This window comes from Dendrobates tinctorius, unplaced genomic scaffold (genome assembly GCF_039654945.1).
Source record: "Dendrobates tinctorius isolate UK_male_01 unplaced genomic scaffold, ASM3965494v1 ptg000039l, whole genome shotgun sequence".
Taxonomy (NCBI): domain Eukaryota; kingdom Metazoa; phylum Chordata; class Amphibia; order Anura; family Dendrobatidae; genus Dendrobates; species Dendrobates tinctorius.
In genome coordinates, this window is record NW_027361707.1 from 43734489 (window position 1) to 43754810 (window position 20322).

Below are 20322 nucleotides of genomic sequence, written 5' to 3' on the forward strand. Positions count from 1 at the left end.
GCCTCCACCTAGGCTTCTGGGTCTTGGAACATCTGCAGTCTCTGCATCTTTGTCTAGTTTTCCCTCTGCACCTTTATATGTCCTTTATATAGATGAGATGGGCCAATACGCCCTTTCAGGAGTTCATGTTAAAGTAGTGTAGCTTTCCAACTAGAGAATTGCAAATGTTGTGATTCATGCGTTAAGCGTTAACATGGTTCCCCAAAAAGTCGCTCTCGATATGGTGGCCAACCTGATACGTGCACACAACATCTTAATTCCAAAGATGGAGCCAATTCTTTTTCTTCATTTCTCATTTTCTTGAAATGACTCTGCTGGTGGTTTTTCTATTTTTTTTTTTCATATTGGCTCTGCTGCTGGCATTTTTTTCTTTCCTTTCAATCACGGCAAGCGGGTAGGAGAATGAACTTCACTTGTTTTAACTGCCTGACACAGAAGCGGTTAAAAGAAGTAACAAAAGACTTAATATGTGCAATGTCTTTTTTACATTGCTGTGCATTATGTTCATTCTTTGCGACAGAATCCTCCTGGAACCTGGAAAAGACATTATATATGCATAAAGCCTCTGACTCTGCAAAAACTCTTATTGTAGCTGGACTATTGTAACTCTCATCGGTCTCCCTCTTACTAAACTCTCCCCTCTCCAATCTGTCTTGAATGCTGCGGCCAGGGTCATGTTCCTCTCTCCAGTCATTACCCCGATGTCTCCACCCTGTGCCAGTCATTGTACTGGTTGCTCATCCAGCCCAGAGTTCAATATAAACTTATCACTCTCACCCAAAAAGCTTTCCATGGTTCAGCACCACCATACATCTCCTCCCTTGTCTCAGTCTACCACCCTACCCGTGCCCTCCATTCTGCTGATGAACTAAGATTAACATCCTCAATAATCTGAAACTCCCGTCTCCAAGACTTCTCATGTGCTGCGCCAGTTCTTTGGAATGCACTACCCAGGACAATTCAGTTAATCCCCAATACCCACAGTTTTAAGCGTGCCCTAAAAACACATTTCTTCAGACTGGCCTACCACCACAGCATATTTACCTAACCATCTCTGTGTTGCCCATTCAGAATTTTATTCATAACCAGGACCTTCGTATCATCTGTTCTCACACCGTTTATGATAATAATATCCCTCTGTGTCTGTACTTTTACACATACTGGTTGGTTACCGGCTCATGCAGCATTACATGAACACCCTATATATTACATTGATGGCTGGACTGTACAATGAAAGTAATTGTTACCATCCACGTTTCATGCCCCCCGCATTTCCTCAGAGATTGTAAGCTTGCGAGCAGGAACCTCATTCCTCTTGGTATCTGTTGATTTTTGGGATTATTGTTACTATGTAATGTCTTTTATTGTCTGTAGAAGTCACCTCTAAAATGTAAGGTGCTGCGGAATAAGTTGTCACTACAGAAATAAAATAATAATAATAATTATTATTATTATTATTATTATTAATGCCTAATATTTGTAGACCCTCCCCCCAAAAAATCAATCCTTTGCTTTAAATTTCTAGAGAACAAGGATCCGAGAAATCTGACTTCGCTTGCCCAGTTGCCCTTTTGGCAAATTATTTATGGCATGATAATGGTGGCAAATTGTATGTTAAAAATAAGTGTACGTTCTCAAAGCATTGTGTGCGATGCTATATAGGACTGCGGATGAATCTACAGCTTGATACGGAGAAGCGTTAGCGGACAACTTCAGATCGGCTACATTTTTTTATATATTTGATTCCATGCACACTAAACATGGGACGCGTATCTGTCGTTCTTCCTATCTGTCTTCACCGCTTACCGTTAGACAGCAGAACAGTAAGTGTAAGAGACGTCCGGGCACTCGGAGCGCGGCACCAAGGAGAGTGGATAACAGGGATATATTGAGCCCCGTATAATCTTTATCCATTGCCTCCCTCCCCTTGGCACGCTGCTCAGTCATCTCCGCGTATGGCCCGGCTGCCTTATTTTCTGATTTAGCAATGATGTAGTAAGAGCTGCTGATATTGACAATGATGATTTCTTACCTGGGATATTTATAATTGCCCTCTTTCAGCTTTTCCCCTTTCCCACCTCCCTTACTGTTACATGAAAAATGGATGAAATCTTCGCTTCTCATGCGGCCTGTCATTCTTCCGTCTTGTTTCGCAGTTCGCGGCCGTATCTGTGCACAGCTGTTGACTTGCGGTTCCGAGGGACTGAATAAAGTGCACGGTAATGGCGAAGGAATGACAGTCACAAGTGGCTTAGATGTAAGAGAAACTGACCTGTGAGCTATAGAAATGTCTGGCAGGAGAAGCGGGAAGTCAGCGAGGGTGTTCTTCCTCCGATACGGAAGTGTACAAGTCCTAGGGTGACGTCTGACAGAACTTGCCAGATCTCACTCTGTAATAACTTCAGAATTACTTTTGTGCACAGGGACAATTTGAAGGAACACTTAAGAAACAAATTAGTTCTATTTTTTATGTTCTTTGAAACTACAAATCATGTATTTCTTCTTGGACATTGCATAAAGTGATCGGACCCACGGGTAAAGCAAGAGGTTACAGGGATATTGTAGTAAGAAGAGGTTATCATCACCTATCCAGAGAAGGAGGTGGTGGAATCCTTAGTGGTGGGGTCCTATCTCAGCGCCCCACCGGTTGCCAGATTGGGACACTTTTTACCATGTTTAAATTAAATGACAGGGTTCATGTTCCCCTACAGTCTCATAAAAAAATCATGAGCATGCGCACTGTCACTCTATTTACCCTGTTTTGGCAATTGTTGGGGGTCTCGGCAACCGCACCTCTGCCAATCTGCAATCTATTACCTACTCTGGAGATAGGTGGTAACTGCTTGATACTGGAATAATCGTTTAAAGAGGACCTGTCACTTGCCACAAATGTTATTTATTTTATCCAACCATTGGGCATCCATCACCATGGGTAAAAATTAATATCCTATTAATATGCTATTTTTTCTTATACATTTTTAAAAATAGTGTTGGCAATAGCGGCAAGACCTACAAGTTCCAAGCAGTGTTGCCCTTAGTTATGGACACCGTGAGTATGATGCAAACAATACTTAAAAACATTAGACAACCATTCAGAATACACACACATAAAGTACTGTGCAGTTGTGGAAAAAAACTAGCTACTATGGGAGGCTTGGGCTGTGGGATCACTTGAGCTTGTCAGTTCTGGTCCATCCAGTGCTATGTGGATCAGGGGTCTTCTGTCCTCAGCATCACTGTGGTGACTATGTGCCAGCTGCTGGGAGAGACTACAATGATGTAGGTACAAAGTGGTCTACAAAATCAGGGATATTGTAAGATTATAGTCAGGTGTATAACTAAAAAATTATATTAAACAGGTGGTGATGAGCATCATTTTCATATGTTGGTAGATACAGAGTCATTAGCTCAAATGGAAACTGCTGTGTAGGAGACTTGAGACTGTGTACCCACGTAAGCGTTTTTTTCCGGCAAAAACGCTTACAAGAAGCATCCCATTCATTTTAATGAATTCTGCACTTTTTGTGCATATTGATGCGTTTTTTTCCCACGAAAAAAAAACACATCATGGTAAAAAACGGAGCATGCTCATTAATTTCACGGAAAAATCCGCATTTCTAACTATTTTCTATGAGACTGGGGACGCTCGGTAAAAAAACGTGCGGAAAACCTGCAGAAAAAAACGCGCATTTTCTGGGAAGGAGTCTGGTTTTCAGTCAGGAATTTTCTTCATACGTGGGTACATAGCCTAAAACTTGATGAGGAACAGGCAAACTCTGCTACAAAGGTGAGGTTGTGGAAGATAGTTTCACTTCACAGGTCATAAAAAATGGCAAGAGTAAGCACAGCAACAAGAAACAAGGTAGCTATACTTCATCAACAAGGTTTCTCCCAGGTAAAGATTTCAAAGCCGAATTGGGTTTCAAGATGTGCTGTTCTTTTAAAGATGCAGCAAGAAATGGGAAATGTTGAAGACTATAGATGCAGGGGTCAGTCAAGAAAATTTAGTTCAGCAGATGAAAGATACATCATGCTTATGTCAAGAAGTGCTATCAACTCTGAAACGGTAGCAACCAGTGGGACCCTGCTACACCATCTACTGTTCGGAAAAGTGAACAAAAATGGTCCACATGGAAGAATTGCAAAATAAGGAATCATAACTTTGACATAAGCTACAAACAAGCATGAGGGACTCAACTATGCAAAAAAACATAGGAACTGAGGTGCAGGAAAATGGCAGCAGGTGCTCTGAACTGATGAGTCAAAGTCTGAAATATTTGTATGTAAAAGAAGGCAGTTTGCTCACTGAAGGGTTGGAGAGTAGAGATGAGTGAACCCGGGCAGTAAAAATCGGGATCCATACCGAACACCTACTGATCGGGCACGGACCCCGAACACGGACTTCTCAAGGAAGTCCGTGTTACTGTTTTGGGTTCGACACCCTTAACATCAACTGTCATCTGCATCATAACATGAAAAACACCAGCGGCTCTGATCAGCGGTAAGATTATTACCACCCGACAGAGAGCTCAGATGACAGTGTGAACCCGCATCTGTGACCAGAGGTAATAAGTTTACCTCCGGTCACAAAGGCGTTGGCTGATGTGACTGCTACTCCCATCAGCCTACGCCTGCTGCTGCTAGTAACAGCTAGAACAGGCATAACTCATGGGAGTATTCATAAATAAAAAAAAAGTAATTAAAAAAACTATGTGGGTTCACCTTTATTTTTGATAAACAGCCAGACAAAACTGACAGCTGATGCTGCAACCCTCAACTGTCAGCTATATCATGGCTGGTTATCAAAAATAGAGGGGTCCCCATGCAATCTTTTTAAATTATTTAAATAAATAATTTAAAAAAATGGTATGGGGTACTCCCATTTTTGATAACCAGACAAGCTAAAGCAAACATATGAGGGCTGGTATTCTCAGGCTGGTAAGGGGCCACTGATATTGCCCCCCCAGCCTAAAAATAGCAGCCTGCAGCTGCCCCAGAAAAGGAATGCAATATTTGTGGGGTTGATAATCACCTTTGTATTGTCAGGTGTCATCAAGCCAACGGGTTCGTAATGGAGAGGCATCAAAAAGACGCCTATCAATTACTAATCCAATAGTCATATCATAAACAAACACACAGTAAAGGTACTGTCACACTTAGCGATGCACCAGCGATCCCGACCAGCGATATGACCCGGTCAGGATCGCTGGTGCATCGCTAAGTGGTCGCTAGTGAGCTGCCACACAGGCAGATCTCACCAGCGACATAGCAGCGGTCTCGGGTCGTTACTTACCTGTCAGACGAGGTGATCCTGACGTCCTCCCGCCCGCGTCCACGCGTCGCTCATCGGCGCCACAGGAAGCCCAGCAGGAAGCTGACGACAAGAAACGGTCCAGGACGTTCTCGCGCGATAAGCGATAATCAGCGGGGGAGCCGTCGGAGGTAAGTATCAGACATAGCAATATCGCTATAACGTCACAAAATCAGTGACGTTATAGCGATATTGCTAGCGATATCGCTTAGTGTGACAGGCTCTTAAGAATAAAGTTCTTTATTTGAAATAAAGGCGCATAGTTTTACTTTTTTATTAAAAAATAACAAATACAGTTATACCATTTTACACCCATTCTATTGAAGCCCTCATCCCCTGTAAAAAAAAAAAGAAAATACTAAACAACAATAATACTCTCCTAACGCCCATTCCACTAAGGCCATGATATGGCCTTTCAGAGCCCTGATTTCGGCACCATTGAGTTTGTCTGAGGTTACATGAATAGAAAGAAGGATTTGCACAAGTCTGCATCTACAGAAGATCTGTAGTTAGTTCTACAAGATGTTTGGAAAAACCTCCCTAATGAGTTCCTTAAAAAATGGCGCAAGTACCTAGAAGAATTGTTGCTGTTTTGAAGGCAAAGGGTGGTCACACCAATTGTTGATTTGATTTAGATTTCTCTTTTGTTCATTCCGTTTGCATTTTGCTAATTGATCCAAATAAACTTTTACACTTCCATTTTTAAAAAGGTTTTGCAGCATTTTTCCTATACCTGCCTAAAACTGTTTCCCAATAAGTAATATATACATCTTGGATCATAGTCCAGCATTGATGCATTTCTGTTGTGTTTTTTTAGTGCACCTTGCATTATACACACGAGTCTTTGTCATGTGTGTCCGTGTTTGTTAATATTGTGCTTTTTGCTGATAATTTAAAATCAGACACTCTCAGGAATGGTGGCTATATTGCTTCATTGGTGTAGTTCGATATGTGACTTATTCTTTCATTCTTATTGATTGACTATTGCTTTTTAAATATTGTTTGCATCATATTGATGGTAGCCATAACTAAAAGCAGCTTTGCTCGAAATGCGTTGGTCTTGCCGGTACTGCCAGCAGTGTTTTTAATTATCTGTTACATAAAGTTTTGGAATTTAACTTCCATTCCTGGTGCTGGATTTACAACCCATAAATTCACTCCTGTCTTAAATGATTTTCTAGTGAGTCTCCTTTTCCATACATATATAGATTTAGTATGTTAGCCAAGTGGGATTGGCCATCAACTTTCCTCTTATTGAGACCCATATCCCCTCTCTTAACAAGACTAGGATTTACATACTGTTAATTGGGGACCATATGGAGATTTGCTGGAACAAGAAATTAGCAGCACCAGATTCAGGAGAACAGTGACATACATGCAAAGTAAAAAAAAAAAAAATTAAAATAAGTGACAACTCCTTTTTAAATGGTAACCAAGAGGTATGGCATAGCAAGGAAAGGAGCCAACATCGGGGTAGAGCACAGTAAATACTCAACTTTACAGAAGAGTTCCAGCATAGGATGAATAAATAAAAAATGCCTGTAACAACAGTTCATATAAAAGTCCACCTGGGGCTCACAAGTTTACTAGTTTTAGAAAATGAATCCTATTTAATGTAGTGCATTTTGCTGGGCATTTTAGGCACTTTTCTCTTTATTACGCCATCTCTTTGTTGGTTTACTGTAGACCAAAATTTTGGCACAATTTTAATACAATTTGGCACACTTTAGGCCACGTTTTCTTTTCTCTACCTAAGCACTTTTTTTCTTACACTTATAAACAGTAATTAAAAAGTTAAAACACATAATAAATCTGGTTCAGGGCATATATGACAGATTTCTGATCCAAATTGTGCCAAAATGTTGCCACGTTAAATAAATTTTCCCCGATCTGTTCTCAGGGTGGGTACCTCAGTTTATCCAAGATTTTTATTTTCTTTCTTTGGAGCCTTAGTAAAAAGAGAACTTCGCTGCCCTTATAGACGTCACCAGCTATACCAACGAATCAAGGCCAGATTCATCGGACCACATGAACAGGCTGCTGCTGGTCTTTTGACCTGAACTCAGCTGCCTCCTATATTCCTATAAGGCTAAAAGTCTGGGTCAGGAGAACCGCTAATCCGAGCATCAGACCAAGAAATATGGTGGATACGTGAATCTTGCCTAAGACATGGGAGGTCTCTTATTGTGATGCAGTAAGAAAACCCCCTGACAGACAGCTGCTTCCTATTTTACACCTATGCAAGTGTTAAGGGTCTGGAGATAGCAGAGATGGGGCCAGTGCAACACTCACCACCCCAACCTGGTTTGAAAGTTCTTCTCTCCTGTATGTCAAGACCTTGTACCATTTTGGCCACCCACTACCCTTTTCACGATGTCTGACAAGTTGTGTTCTGCCCAGAAATATGTGAATACCTGGCACATTTTGGTTAAATAATAATAGATAATGATTCATAAAAATAAATAAGGACATGAGATAATTGTTTTGTTTTCTCAACAGAACCCTGTGTGAGACCTCAATTGGTTCTATGTGTATTTCCTCCATCCTGCAAATTTTTGGGCTTAAATCTAAGCTGAGAATGTAACCGGTTAAATACCGAGTTGAGCTCTGCTACATCAGAATAAGTAGCCTGGTTATTCTAATTCACGGCCGCTCTTGAAGCTCGGATGTAAGATTTGCACATTATTTAAGGCCAAAGAAATGGTTACATGAGAATGTTTATGGGAGATGTAGGGAAAGGGGCATGCTGAGAGTTGTAGTGTTCCAGGTTGAGCGTCAGGTCTGGTATAACTGCAGTGTCACTGTGCATTCATCATTCCCCTCCTACATTCAGAGCAGTGTTCTGTGTATCTGAATACAGATATCCTAGACACTCTTCATTCATTGTACACAGCCCCCCTGCCTGAATGACAAAGAAGGAAGAGCCCCCCTGACCTTTAGCCGAGTCGGTGGCAGCTGCCATACTGCCACTAATAGAATTTCTCTCAGATATCCCAAAACATAAAATGTAGGGAGCTGAAGAAGCATTTTTTCAGGTTAATTGAACCAGTAAATTCTTAATGGCTAGTTTTCATTTTGTTAATGTAATGCACTTTAAGGCAATCAGATGAGAGTGAGACCATAAAGTGCTTAAGTAATCAACCTACAGTGCTGCCCATACAAGTTATCGCCGGCATGCTCCTGAGAACCTGTATTTCACAAAAAGGGATGTTGTAACTGAATCATGACATTAATGGGTGAATGCCGGGGTTTCTGAGAGAAGGCTAAACAATCTACAATTTTTTCCCGACTGTGTTCCTATTTGACCAGTTACACAAAACTGAAACTTCTGCACCACCTAACGTTATTCCATTTTTCTCAATCATGTCTTGTTCTGATCTGTGTTCTGTCCTGAACTGTGTCCTTACCTGAACTGTGTCTTGTCCTGAATTGTATCTTGTCCTGAACTGTGTCTTGTCCTGAATTGTATCTTGTCCTGAACTGTGTCTTGTACTGAATTGTATCTTGTCCTAAACTGTGCCCTACTCCTTACCTGAACTGTCTTGTCCTGAATTGTATCTTGTCCTGAACTGTGTCTTGTCCTGAATTGTATCTTGTCCTAAACTGTGCCCTACTCCTTACCTGAACTGTGTCTTGTACTGAATTGTATCTTGTCCTAAACTGTGTCTTGTCCTGAATTGTATCTTGTCCTGAACTGTGTCTTGTCCTGAATTGTATCTTGTCCTGAACTGTGTCTTGTCCTGAATTGTATCTTGCCCTGAACTGTGTCTTGTTCTGAATTGTATCTTGTCCTGAACTGTCTCTTGTACTGAATTGTATCTTGTCCTGAACTGTGTCTTCTCCTGAATTGTATCTTGTCATGAACTGTGTCTTGTCCTGAATTGTATCTTGTCCTGAACTGTGCCCTACTCCTTACCTGAACTGTGTCTTGTCCTGAATTGTGTCTTGTCCTGAACTGTGTCTTGTCCTGAATTGTATCTTGTCCTGAACTGTGTCTTGTACTGAATTGTATCTTGTCCTGAACTGTGTCTTTTACTGAATTTTGTCCTGTCCTGAAGTGTGTTTGGTCGTGAACTGATAACTGATGTTATGGCTGTTTTTTTGAGACTTGTAATTTTGGCTTGAAAAAGGCCTATGAGAAGTTTCTGGTGACTCAAATACTTTGGATTTTGATGCTGCTTTGGACCTTGTGGGGGGTCATTCCGAGCCTACACAGAGTGGCCTTTGGTGTGTGAGAAACATCCACTGGACTCAGTCTTCTTCTGATCTATGTCCTGACCTGTGTCTTGTACTGACCTGTATTCCATTCTGAATGATGTCTTGACCTGATCTATGTCTTATCATGAACTGTCTCCTGTCCTGTATTTTGTTCTGAACTGTGCCTGGTCTTGTGTTTTTTACTGAACTGTGTCCTGTTGTGAATAGTGTCTTGATCTGAATTGTGTCTTGTCCAGAACTGTTCAGTTACAATACAAAATTAAATGGGACTTAGATATAAATGTCTTTATGACTGGACTAATTTGCCAATCTGAGCTCCAAGAAAGCTGGAAGACAATCCTTCTGGGAGTTGAATGGGCTCAGACATTTTAGCTTATTTTGGTTTACTAATCTTCATTCATAATTGCTAACATTTCTTGGGACGTCTTGGTCCTGCCCTAATGCCGCCTGTTAGGAACGGCGGAACGCACTAAATAAAAATAATAATAAAGTGCGTTCGCCGCTCGGGGTCCACCGTGCAGTAGGTGTTACAACCGCTGCTGAGTAATGGCAGACGAGCAATATGGCGATATAATTCACACGGGTTCAACTTCACCCAATGTGCGCAGAGCGGGCTCTGTTCACACAGAGGTGCTGCAACAAAAACATACAAAAGGCTGCAAGAAGGGCTGCAACTGCAGCGCGGCGCAGGACACTGCCGCTGGACGACACAGCTACAAAGCAGGCGCTATGTCGGACGCTAGCGCAGAGGTGAGGTGTGCACAGTGGCCTAAGGCTTGCCACAGACTGGCGCAGACTACTGAACTAATTCTCTAACCACATGCGTAATATCAGAGGGAAGGGGTTTCATAATAAGTCAGTCACCAGAATCATACATCCGTCACCATTCACACATAGCAGTATAGTCTATACTAGCGCATGGCGGAACGGCCATGCGCGCTTTTTATAGCAGCCGGGACCTTTCAGAAGCTTCCAGATCTCCGAGATGGACCAATGAGATCTGGAGCAGGACCTGAGCACATGACTCCTGATCTCCAATGGAAAACCGTCTCACGAGCATGCTCAGTAGGAGGACAGAGGGACTTAGCCCCTGGAGAGATTTGCTGCAAGGCAATCTCCTCTGCGGTAGATAAAGAGCAAGGGACCGCAGAATGTAAGGGTCTGGATTCCTGCAGAGCAGACGCAGGAATCTGACTCCTAACACCGCCTTGCCCGAGCATGCTTCCATGCTTTCCGAGAACACCCACATTTAGGCAAGGGTTACATAATCTCCAGGAGCCCTGGGAAATCCTGAGGCAATTGGCAACTTAGCCTATATGATCGGAACTTATCTCCAGAAGCTTCCAAATTGATTAAAAAGCACAAAAAGGTTTTTTTCCTTTCAGAAAAATTAGTGTGACTTGTCCATTGGATACTATATTATGGAAGCAATTCTCTTGAAGGAAAGTATCTTCATAACATCGAACCATAAACAACACTGCATGTCGGTACATAGTTAGGTCTTTGGATCCTTAGTTACCAACTCTCCCAGTAGTGTCCTGGAAAAAGGCAAAATCTTCCCGATTCCCAGAGGAGTCGGCAAATCATCAGTGTCACAGAAGCCTTCTAGGAAGCTGCACAACCTGAATGGTTCTTGTTTCATGGCCCTGGGATGATGCGTCATCAGGTCTATCCCTGGCCCCCAGACAGATAATGATAGGGCAGGAGCAGTATTTGCGACCACCAAAAAATGAGTCTCCCTTCTCCTGGAAAACCATTTAAAAAACTTGACTAGTAGTACAAAACCTCTGGGACTCTGCAACGACCCAACTCCATGTATGTGGCTGTGCTGAGTCCTATATCACTGATACTGTCACCCAGCTTCCCCAGGAGCAGATACAATATTGATTTGTTTTTCTCTTGAGTAAATGCTCTTTAATATTATAGATCATTGCCTCCCTTAGATGACTCGGTTTTCTAATCTGCGGTCGTCCTTTCATTGAGGTCCATGTCCTTTCTCATTCTCTTCATTTGAAACTTGTTAATAGTTAGAGATAAAATATATCATAAAATTGGCAATGAGAAGAGACGATCTGAGATCAGCCGTGTTAAACGGCGCTAAGCGCTTCATACTCCAGTGGTATCATGTAAAAACCGAGCGAGATGATTGTCCTCAATGATTTCTCCTCTCTGGGATGATTTACAAGATGCTGTGTCAGCAATGATTTATCTATTGACAGCTAAGGATAATAAGATACAGGCGTACACGCAGCTCGCCCTTTTTCAAATTAACCTACAGACTGCATTAGGCAAATTTGATGGCATAAAAGGATTTTGCCAATTTGTCTGGAAGCAATTCCTCTCTGGTGTTGTACTAAGAGGAGCATTTCATGCCACCGAGCAATTTAAACGACTTTGATAGATAGCGCAGGAGGTGAAAGTATTGTACTGTACATCTATATTATCACTCCAATAAAAAGCCAATTCCCTTAATTGCTGGCCAGAATTAATCTGCAGGAGAACTGCGGCAGCAGGAGGGAGCGTGTCCTTGTGTCGCCTTAACTCAGTGCCCCCTAATCCACAAGCGTATCCATTCATTAGTTAAAGTGTTCTGTATATACAATCAAAGAACAAATCTATCTATCTATTATATCTATTATCTATCTATCTATCCCACATCTCTATCTATCTATTATCTATCTATCTATCTATCTATCTATCTATCTATCTATCTCTTATCTATCTCTATCTATTATATCTCTAAGTATAGCTATTTATATCTATCTATCTATTATTTATCTATCTATCTATCTATCTATCTATCTATCTATCTATTATATCAATTATTATATATCAGTATAGCTATCTATCTGTTATCTATCTATATCTATCTATTATCTATTCATCTATCTATCTATAATCTATTATCTATCTAAGTATAGCTATCTTTCTGTTATCTCTATCTATGTATTTATTTATCTATCCATCTATTATCTACCTATCTATTATCTATCTTTGTATTATCTATCTATTATATATGGTATCTATATAACTGTCATCTGTCTATTTAATATTTAAAATAATATTTTTAATTAATGAGCATAAAACTGGTCCACAATTTTTTTTTTTTTAGTTCAATTACTGTAATATAAATAATGAGCGCTCCATAAATAGAATAAATATTTGATTCATATTATTTTGCAGTCTTTAATTGCTGAAATTCTGCAGCCAGTACATTCATATCCCCCAGTCTAGGTCACGGTTGTGATTAGTGATCAACTCACATTTGAATCAGTTTCCATTTATAATATGTAATTAATCAGACGGCCGAGTGATTATTATTAGTACAATAGTTTGTTTTTTATTGTATCATATTACTAGCTGAAGAGCCCGGTGCTGCCCGGGCATAGTAACTAACTGTGGTTAGTTATAGCAAATTATAATTATCCTCCATCCCATAATCCCGTGCCCATATACCCATCATACATATCCACTATCCCATAGGCCCGTGCCCATATACCCATCATACATATCCTCCATCCCATAGTCCCGTGCCCATATACCCATCTCACATCCTCCATTACATAGTCCCGTGCCCATATACCCATCACACATCCTCCATCCCATAGTCCAGTGCCCATATACCCATCATACATCCTCCATCCCATAGTCCAGTGCCCATATACCCATCATACATATCCGCCATCCCATAGTCGAGTGCCCATATACCCATCACACATCCTCCATCCCATAGTCCAGTGCCCATATACCCATCACACATCCTTCATCTCATAGTCCCATGCCCATATACCCATCATACATATCCTCCATCCCATAGTCCCGTGCCCATATACCCATCATACATATCCGCCATCCCATAGTCCCGTGCCCATATACCCGTCATATATATCCTCCATCCCATAGTCCCGTGCCCATATACCCATCATACATATCCGCCATCCCATAGTCCCGTGCCCATATACCCATCACACATCCTCCATCCCATAGTCCCGTGCCCATATACCCATCATACATATCCGCCATCCCATAGTCCCGTGCCCATATACCCGTCATACATATCCTCCATCCCATAGTCCAGTGCCCTTATACCCATCACACATCCTCCATCCCATAGTCAACCATTATGACATCATAATGAGGGGCGGGGCTTGATACACACACACTTTTTCCCCATTATGTAGATAGGGGCAAAATTGTTTGGTGAATTGGAACGCGCGGGGTTAAAATTTCACCTCACAACATAGCCTAGGACGCTCTCGGGGTCCAGACGTGTGACTGTGCCAAATTTTGTGGCTGTAGCTGCGAGGGTGTGGATGCCAATCCCGGACATACACACATACACACACACATACATACATACACACACTTGAGCTTTATATATTAGATAAATCCTTACGTCTCTGAGCTTTGGACATCTACAGATATTACAGAATGAGATCGTAAATGATTCTTTGAGGTAAAACATTTTTTAAAAACAGGCTGTGAAATAGTTTACCTCACAAAAACAATCAGCAGTGATCCCATGCTGTAATGTCTGTATACTCTTTTGCTTCCTCCCCTGCCCAGGAGCTGTGGTATGATCCAACCATTCTTCTGTACGGTCAGACACAGCCATTACACAGTACACAGCAGGGGCACAGTTATAAGATTATCTGAACGCAGAAACATTTTGTTTTTAATCACATCCAATTGTGGAAATTATTATTATTCCAAGATGTATTGATTAAAATCAAATTTAAAATTAACTTTGTTTATGGGAAAACCCCTTTAAGGACTCGTTCAGACGAGCGACTTATGCAGACTTGAGCTGTACATGTGCCCCACAGACCGCACTCTTTTCTGCCAGTGTGCCAATGAACATGGTCGATATTCAACATGGCCCATCGGTCTACCTGGATAAAATCAGAGCATGCACTACTTTTGATCTGATTTATGTACCAGACTTGTTCATGGAAATGGTAGTCACCTCCTGCACTCACCTCATATGCAGACGAGCACACGGAGCCAGTCACATCAGCAATTTAGGGACATGACTGTCCTGAGTTTTAGCACGACCGTCTGAATCCAGCCTTAGCCCTACAGCTTTATGACAGAGCTATTTGAGACTGATTTGTTTCTATGGATACAAGGCCTAGCAACTTTTAGTCAATGTGTTGTCAGGTAAAGCGTCCCTAGCAACCAGTCCTTCTAAGCTTACTCGTGTGAGGACACTATCAGCTCAGGGCTAAACTAAAATTGATTTGAGCCCAAAAAGGGGCAAAGTGGTCAAATACATGACAAACACACTGCTTTCTCTCTTCTACTGCCATAGTAATCCGACTTTTCTAATAGGTACAATTGCCAATTAATGGCCCTCCGTATAGACTCCGCCCAATTCTTTATTGCATTTATGCCTGTTTTTGGCTGAGGTTTTTTTTTAGCATTTTTAGCATTTTTTGTGTTTGCGCCTTGTTCATTTTAACATTTCTCCTTTTTTTGGAGCCTGTTATATGTTTTCACCTGAGTTATTTTTTTTACATAAATCATTTGTGGAATTAATTTATCTCTTACTGACATTTGCCGCACATATACGGCACAAGTCGGTAACGGGTGTATGGAGCAAGCTACTGAGGCGAGATCACCCCGTGCTCGGTAGCTAATGGCTGTGTGTTGCGGCAAAGATATGACTCCGAGGGGGAACCTGTTAAATGCCGCTGCCTGTGGCCGGGCTTCAAATGAGACAGTGATTTTTGCTATCAGCAATACTATGGTATCCTGGTATATAGGACAAGCGACCAAACTACCAAAAATTTAAGTCGTCACAGGGGACTTATAAATACAGTGACAAGTAAAATAAAAAAACATTAAAGTTCAAATCACCCCCCTTTTTCCCCCTTAAAAGTAAAGTATATATATATATACTGTATGTGGTATCGTAGCATTCAGAAAAGTCTAATCTATCATAACATGAAAATCATTAACCTGATCGGTAAATACCGTAAATGTAAAAAAAAAAAAAAACAAAAAGGTGAAAATTAAATTTTTTGTTGACTGCAATACCGAAAAAAATTCTGTAACAAGTGAGCAAAATGTCATATCTATCCCAAAATCGTATCAATAAAAACATTGTCACCTTGCAAAAAAATGAGGTCTTACATGGCTCTATCGATCAAAAAATGAAAACATTGAGTCTCCGAAATCCCAAAATGTTTTTTTTCAAACTTCTGACTTTTTTTTTCAGTACTAAAATCATTTAAAAAAATGGACAAGCCTGGTATCACCATAATCGTACTGATAAGGATGATTATATTTCCAGGTCATTTTTTTCAACACAATGTACACCATAAAAACAATTGCCAAAAAATTAAAATTACATTTTTTTCTCCAAATTTCACTGCAATTTTACTTGGGATTTTTTTTTTTTTTTCATTTTTCCAGTATATTATGTTAAATAAATAAAGAATGAATACTGCATTGAAAACTACAACTCATTTTGCAAAAGAAAAAAACATGATACATCTGTATTGACAGGAAAACTAAAAGCTTATGGCTCTGGGAAGAAGGGGAGGAAAAAAAATGAAAGCCCAAAAATGGAAATTGGTTGCGTCAAGAAAAGGTTAAGGTTTCCAGATATTTTTGCCTTTTTGACAAATCACAAAATTTTGTTGCAATGATACGTCAGTCTCTCCCTGCAGTGATTTATGTGTGCCAGAAATTTTCTTTTTGCATTAAAAAGTCACAGCAAAGAAAAAAAGAGAAAAATAAAGACCATTTTTGACTATGCCCAAAATGTTTGAACTGTGTGCGCCATTTTAAAGAATTCACAGAAAATGAAGACGGTGGTTCAGAGTCTGCGCTGCCCAAGGTGCAAAGGTGTATTCAAACACAAGGTCAAAGCAAGAAGGCGGTTTATTGTGTCAACGTGTTTCAAGGTTTCCAAACCTCTTCATCAGGACAATGTGCACAATGTGGTTTGGTCCTGATGAAGAGGTTTGAAAACCTTGAAACGCGTGGACACAATAAACCGCATTCTTGCTTTAACCTTGTGTGTGACTACACCTTTGGACCTTGGGCAGGGCAAACTCTGAACCACTGTATTCATCATTTTCAGTTTGGCATTATATTGGTGGTCCGTCAGCCGCCTTTTCATGCTTTTATCGGAGTTGTGACCATCACTACCCCATCACATGAGCGTACCTACATTATTTTATTTCATTTGGTTATCAGATAAAACACTATTTGTCTCTCTGGTTTTATTATTTGATTAATTTTGAAGAGATTGGCACAAAAATGGCAACAAGTAGCACAAAACAAAAAAAGAAAAATTGATGTGAAAAAGGCAAATGGTAAATCGGGGCCTTAACATTTCATGGTGCTGTTCTATAATGTCTGCTTACAAAAGTATCCCACTCATGTGATTCTTAGTGAGAGATTGCAATTAAGAAGAATTTGCAAAGAAACCATCATATAAATGTTTTATTAATTCTGCGGTAAATGCCAAACATATAAAAAGTAACAGTTTTAATAAAAACACCACCTGCTGTGTTGGGGTGGTCTTCTCTGCTTTCTGCTCCACTTCCAGGATGTTCTGATGCTTCGGGTCTCCTGAGATCCTACAACATTAAACTATTAAACTGAGTCCAGTCACCAACTTAGATGGGAAATGTATTAAAGCCACATTTTTTTCCTTCTGCATTTATAGCGTATTTTTTCAAGTTCTAAACCATAAAGTAGCCAGGGATCATTATACATACATAGCGCAGCTGTGTGCGATATACATTCAGTGATAAACAGAAATATATATACTGCGGGAATTGTAGAGAATGAAAAGCCATTCTACATCGATAAGGTGTGTCTGACCATTGCCGAATTAGCATCCAACATGGCATGGCGAAACGTGGTCCTCCTTTACTGATGTGTAGGATACATGAAGCGACGGGTATATAAGGCTCCGTTCACATGTTCGTTCCAACATTCCGTTTGTGTGTTCCATATTCAGTTTATCATTAGATAGAATGAAGTTCCTTAGTCAAGAGCTGTATTCACAATTCTGCCTCCTCATTATACCATCTACAGCGCCACCTGATTAGTAAACAATCTCCGTCCCCTGTAGCCAAAGTTTGTGATCGGCATTTAAAGGGGTTCACCAGTGATGAGTGATGACCTGGGACCTGCACTGGTCAGCAGAACTTTATCCGCTATGGGGCACTTTTATTAGGGAAGAACGGTGGCCCAGTGGTTAGCACTGCAACCTTGCAGTACTGGGGTCCTGGGTTCAAATACCACCGACAAAATCTGCAAGAAGTTTGTATGTGTTTGCATGGGTTTCTGACGGGTTCTCCGGTTTCCTCCCACATTTCAAAGACATACTGATAGGGAATTTAGATTGTGAGCCCCAATAGGGACAGTGCTGATAATGTCTGTAAAGCGCTGTGGAATGGTGCTTTATAAGAAAAGCAGAATAATTATAATAATAAATAATCCCCATTAGAATGAAATACCAGGTTTGATGTCCAATCCCAGCCTCACTCATTCACTATGGGGCTGCTGGAAAAAGCCAAGCACTGAGCAGCCCCATACGGTAAGAATGGAGACATGGTTGAGCATGCATGCTGCTTCATTCTAACCAGGATGGGGGCACAGCTAGTGGTTGGCCTCCCACCAATGAAGTTACAATCTACTCTGTGACTGGGGGAGAAGCCTTTTAAGCAGTCTACACACAGACCTACCTGCCTTTTAGTATTTGCTGAGACTGTCCCAAATTTCCAGGCTTAATCCCAGGAAATTTAGACTCAATCTCATACAGAAGGGGGCTGATTCCTTGGTTTCCCCCGATCTATCCATAAATACTAAGGCTGCTTGGATTATAAAGTCAAGTGGTAGCCGGACGCTTCTGACCGAAGTTTATTTTCCGTCACCACAACGGATTGGTCAAAGATGAGCAAAACATACGCCAATCCTCATTTCCCCAATATCTGCCAATATTTGTGTTATGTCTTGACCAGATTTCTCAAATGCTGAGCGCCAGGATAACGCCGCATGCCAAATGTCAATCTCAGTTCTGCTACGTTACAGCAGATCTCATGCTCTGCTACCTCCTAATTTACAAAAATGCAAAAAATCTGTTCTAAACTGTAGTTTATCAACTATTATTCTCCTCTTTGACACGATTATATTTCCATGTTATATCATCTGATCGATGACGCCTACGAATGGATAACTGTGAAACCTGGTACGATATCTCTCCTTCTTTCCCAAACTGTCAACTCACCGGCGGATAGTCTGTAAAAATGGAGTACGAATAAAGATTGGAAAAAAAAAAAATAAAGAGACCTCATTCTACCCCTGGAGAGCTATATTCATATCGTGACCTCAAATATAGCCAGATTGGATATTGGACTAAAAATACTCCCAGACAGCTGGACTGAACTTGTCCCGCACAAAAGGAAACAGCGCCGGGGCTTACAGCTAAGAAGCCATATTACACAAGAATAGCATCTTCCATTTTTCTCGCCAAAGATAGTAAAATTAACATGCAGCTGGCTCCTCTGATAAATGGATTCGGTTAGGTCACTGAGGGGATGCATGTGACACTAAGTGATTTACAGTCCCCTTACCTTAATGAAATTGTTTCAGCGAGATGACGCTGAGAGCTTTTAATGGATGGTTTTACTCGATGTAATGAAATTGCATTCCTTTGGCATTTAATATAAGGTGCAGTTATTATTTACTAGAGCTTTTCCAGAGCTACTATTGCTATTGTGAGCAGCAGCAGCAGCAGGGCTGTCGCACAGTGCACACGGGGGAGCCGGTGCTCGGGAATAGCTGCTAGTTAAGGAGGCCTAGACTTGTCCATTACATCCCATTGCTTAAGTCGATCCCCCTTCATCTGTTCACAGGCAACTGGATTTTAACCAGATCAGCTGTATCGAAGATGGAGCGTTCAGAGCCCTGCGCGACCTGGAAGTGCTGTGAGTACATCTTATCTCATGTCTTGGGATCAGTAGAAGGAGCTGTGAGCATGTCTGTATGTGCTGTGCTACAATTGTGTGTGTATATACAATATACATGTGCACATTTATGTATCTATACGTATGAGCCTTTTTCAGTTAATCATTACTTATTATTATTATTTTTTTCTTTTTAAATTCTGCATTGAAAATATATAATAACAATTATACCCTAGGGGGTCATGTATGAAAAAGATGTCTAAGTAGAAGACGGTTGACCTTGTTCGTCGAACTTGTAGGAAAGATCTCTCCGCTGTTCGGCCCTTAGTAAAGGATAAAAAAATAAGAAAAAAAGGAGTAAATAGTTGAATAGTAAAATAACATTAAGACGAACGGTCAAAACTGCATTGATTGCAAGCGGTCTGCTCAAAGCAGATGGCCAACGTGCATTGAAAATGTGGCCTGGAGAAGGAGGTGGTCTTTTAGAAGCGTTTCACCTTATGTCGCACTATTGCGTCAGTCTGACCACGCCTGACTGTCGGTAATTGGGACAGCGTATGCCGCATTGCCGTACATTGCAGTGGCCACTTATGCGCTATTCTTTATGATACATTACTGCGGGATTTTTTTATATTTTTCACCTTCATTTTTATCCATTCCTGTTTCCCATCTCAGATTTGTCTTTCAGAATATGTGTGCTGTCTGCATAAAAGTTACATAGATATTAATGACCTCACGTGTCAAGAGAGTCAGCGGTGGGACACGGCACCCGCCGGCTCAGAATACAGCACATACTTTCTCTATCCGCATTTTAGGCTTTTTATTTACCCTGGACTAACAAGGCCAAACATTTTTTAGGCAGTG

General features: G+C 40.9%; 1 protein-coding gene across 3 annotated transcripts in view; it reads left to right on the forward strand.

Moving 5' to 3' along the window:
- The window catches only part of SLIT2 (slit guidance ligand 2), a 441790-nt gene that overhangs the window by 288358 nt on the left and 133110 nt on the right, over positions 1-20322 (forward strand). For all 3 annotated transcript variants that reach the window (XM_073574662.1, XM_073574660.1, XM_073574661.1), the window contains exon 6: positions 19408-19479. In XM_073574662.1, coding sequence (XP_073430763.1) covers positions 19408-19479 — 72 coding nt within the window. The remainder of the gene's footprint in view (positions 1-19407; positions 19480-20322) is intronic.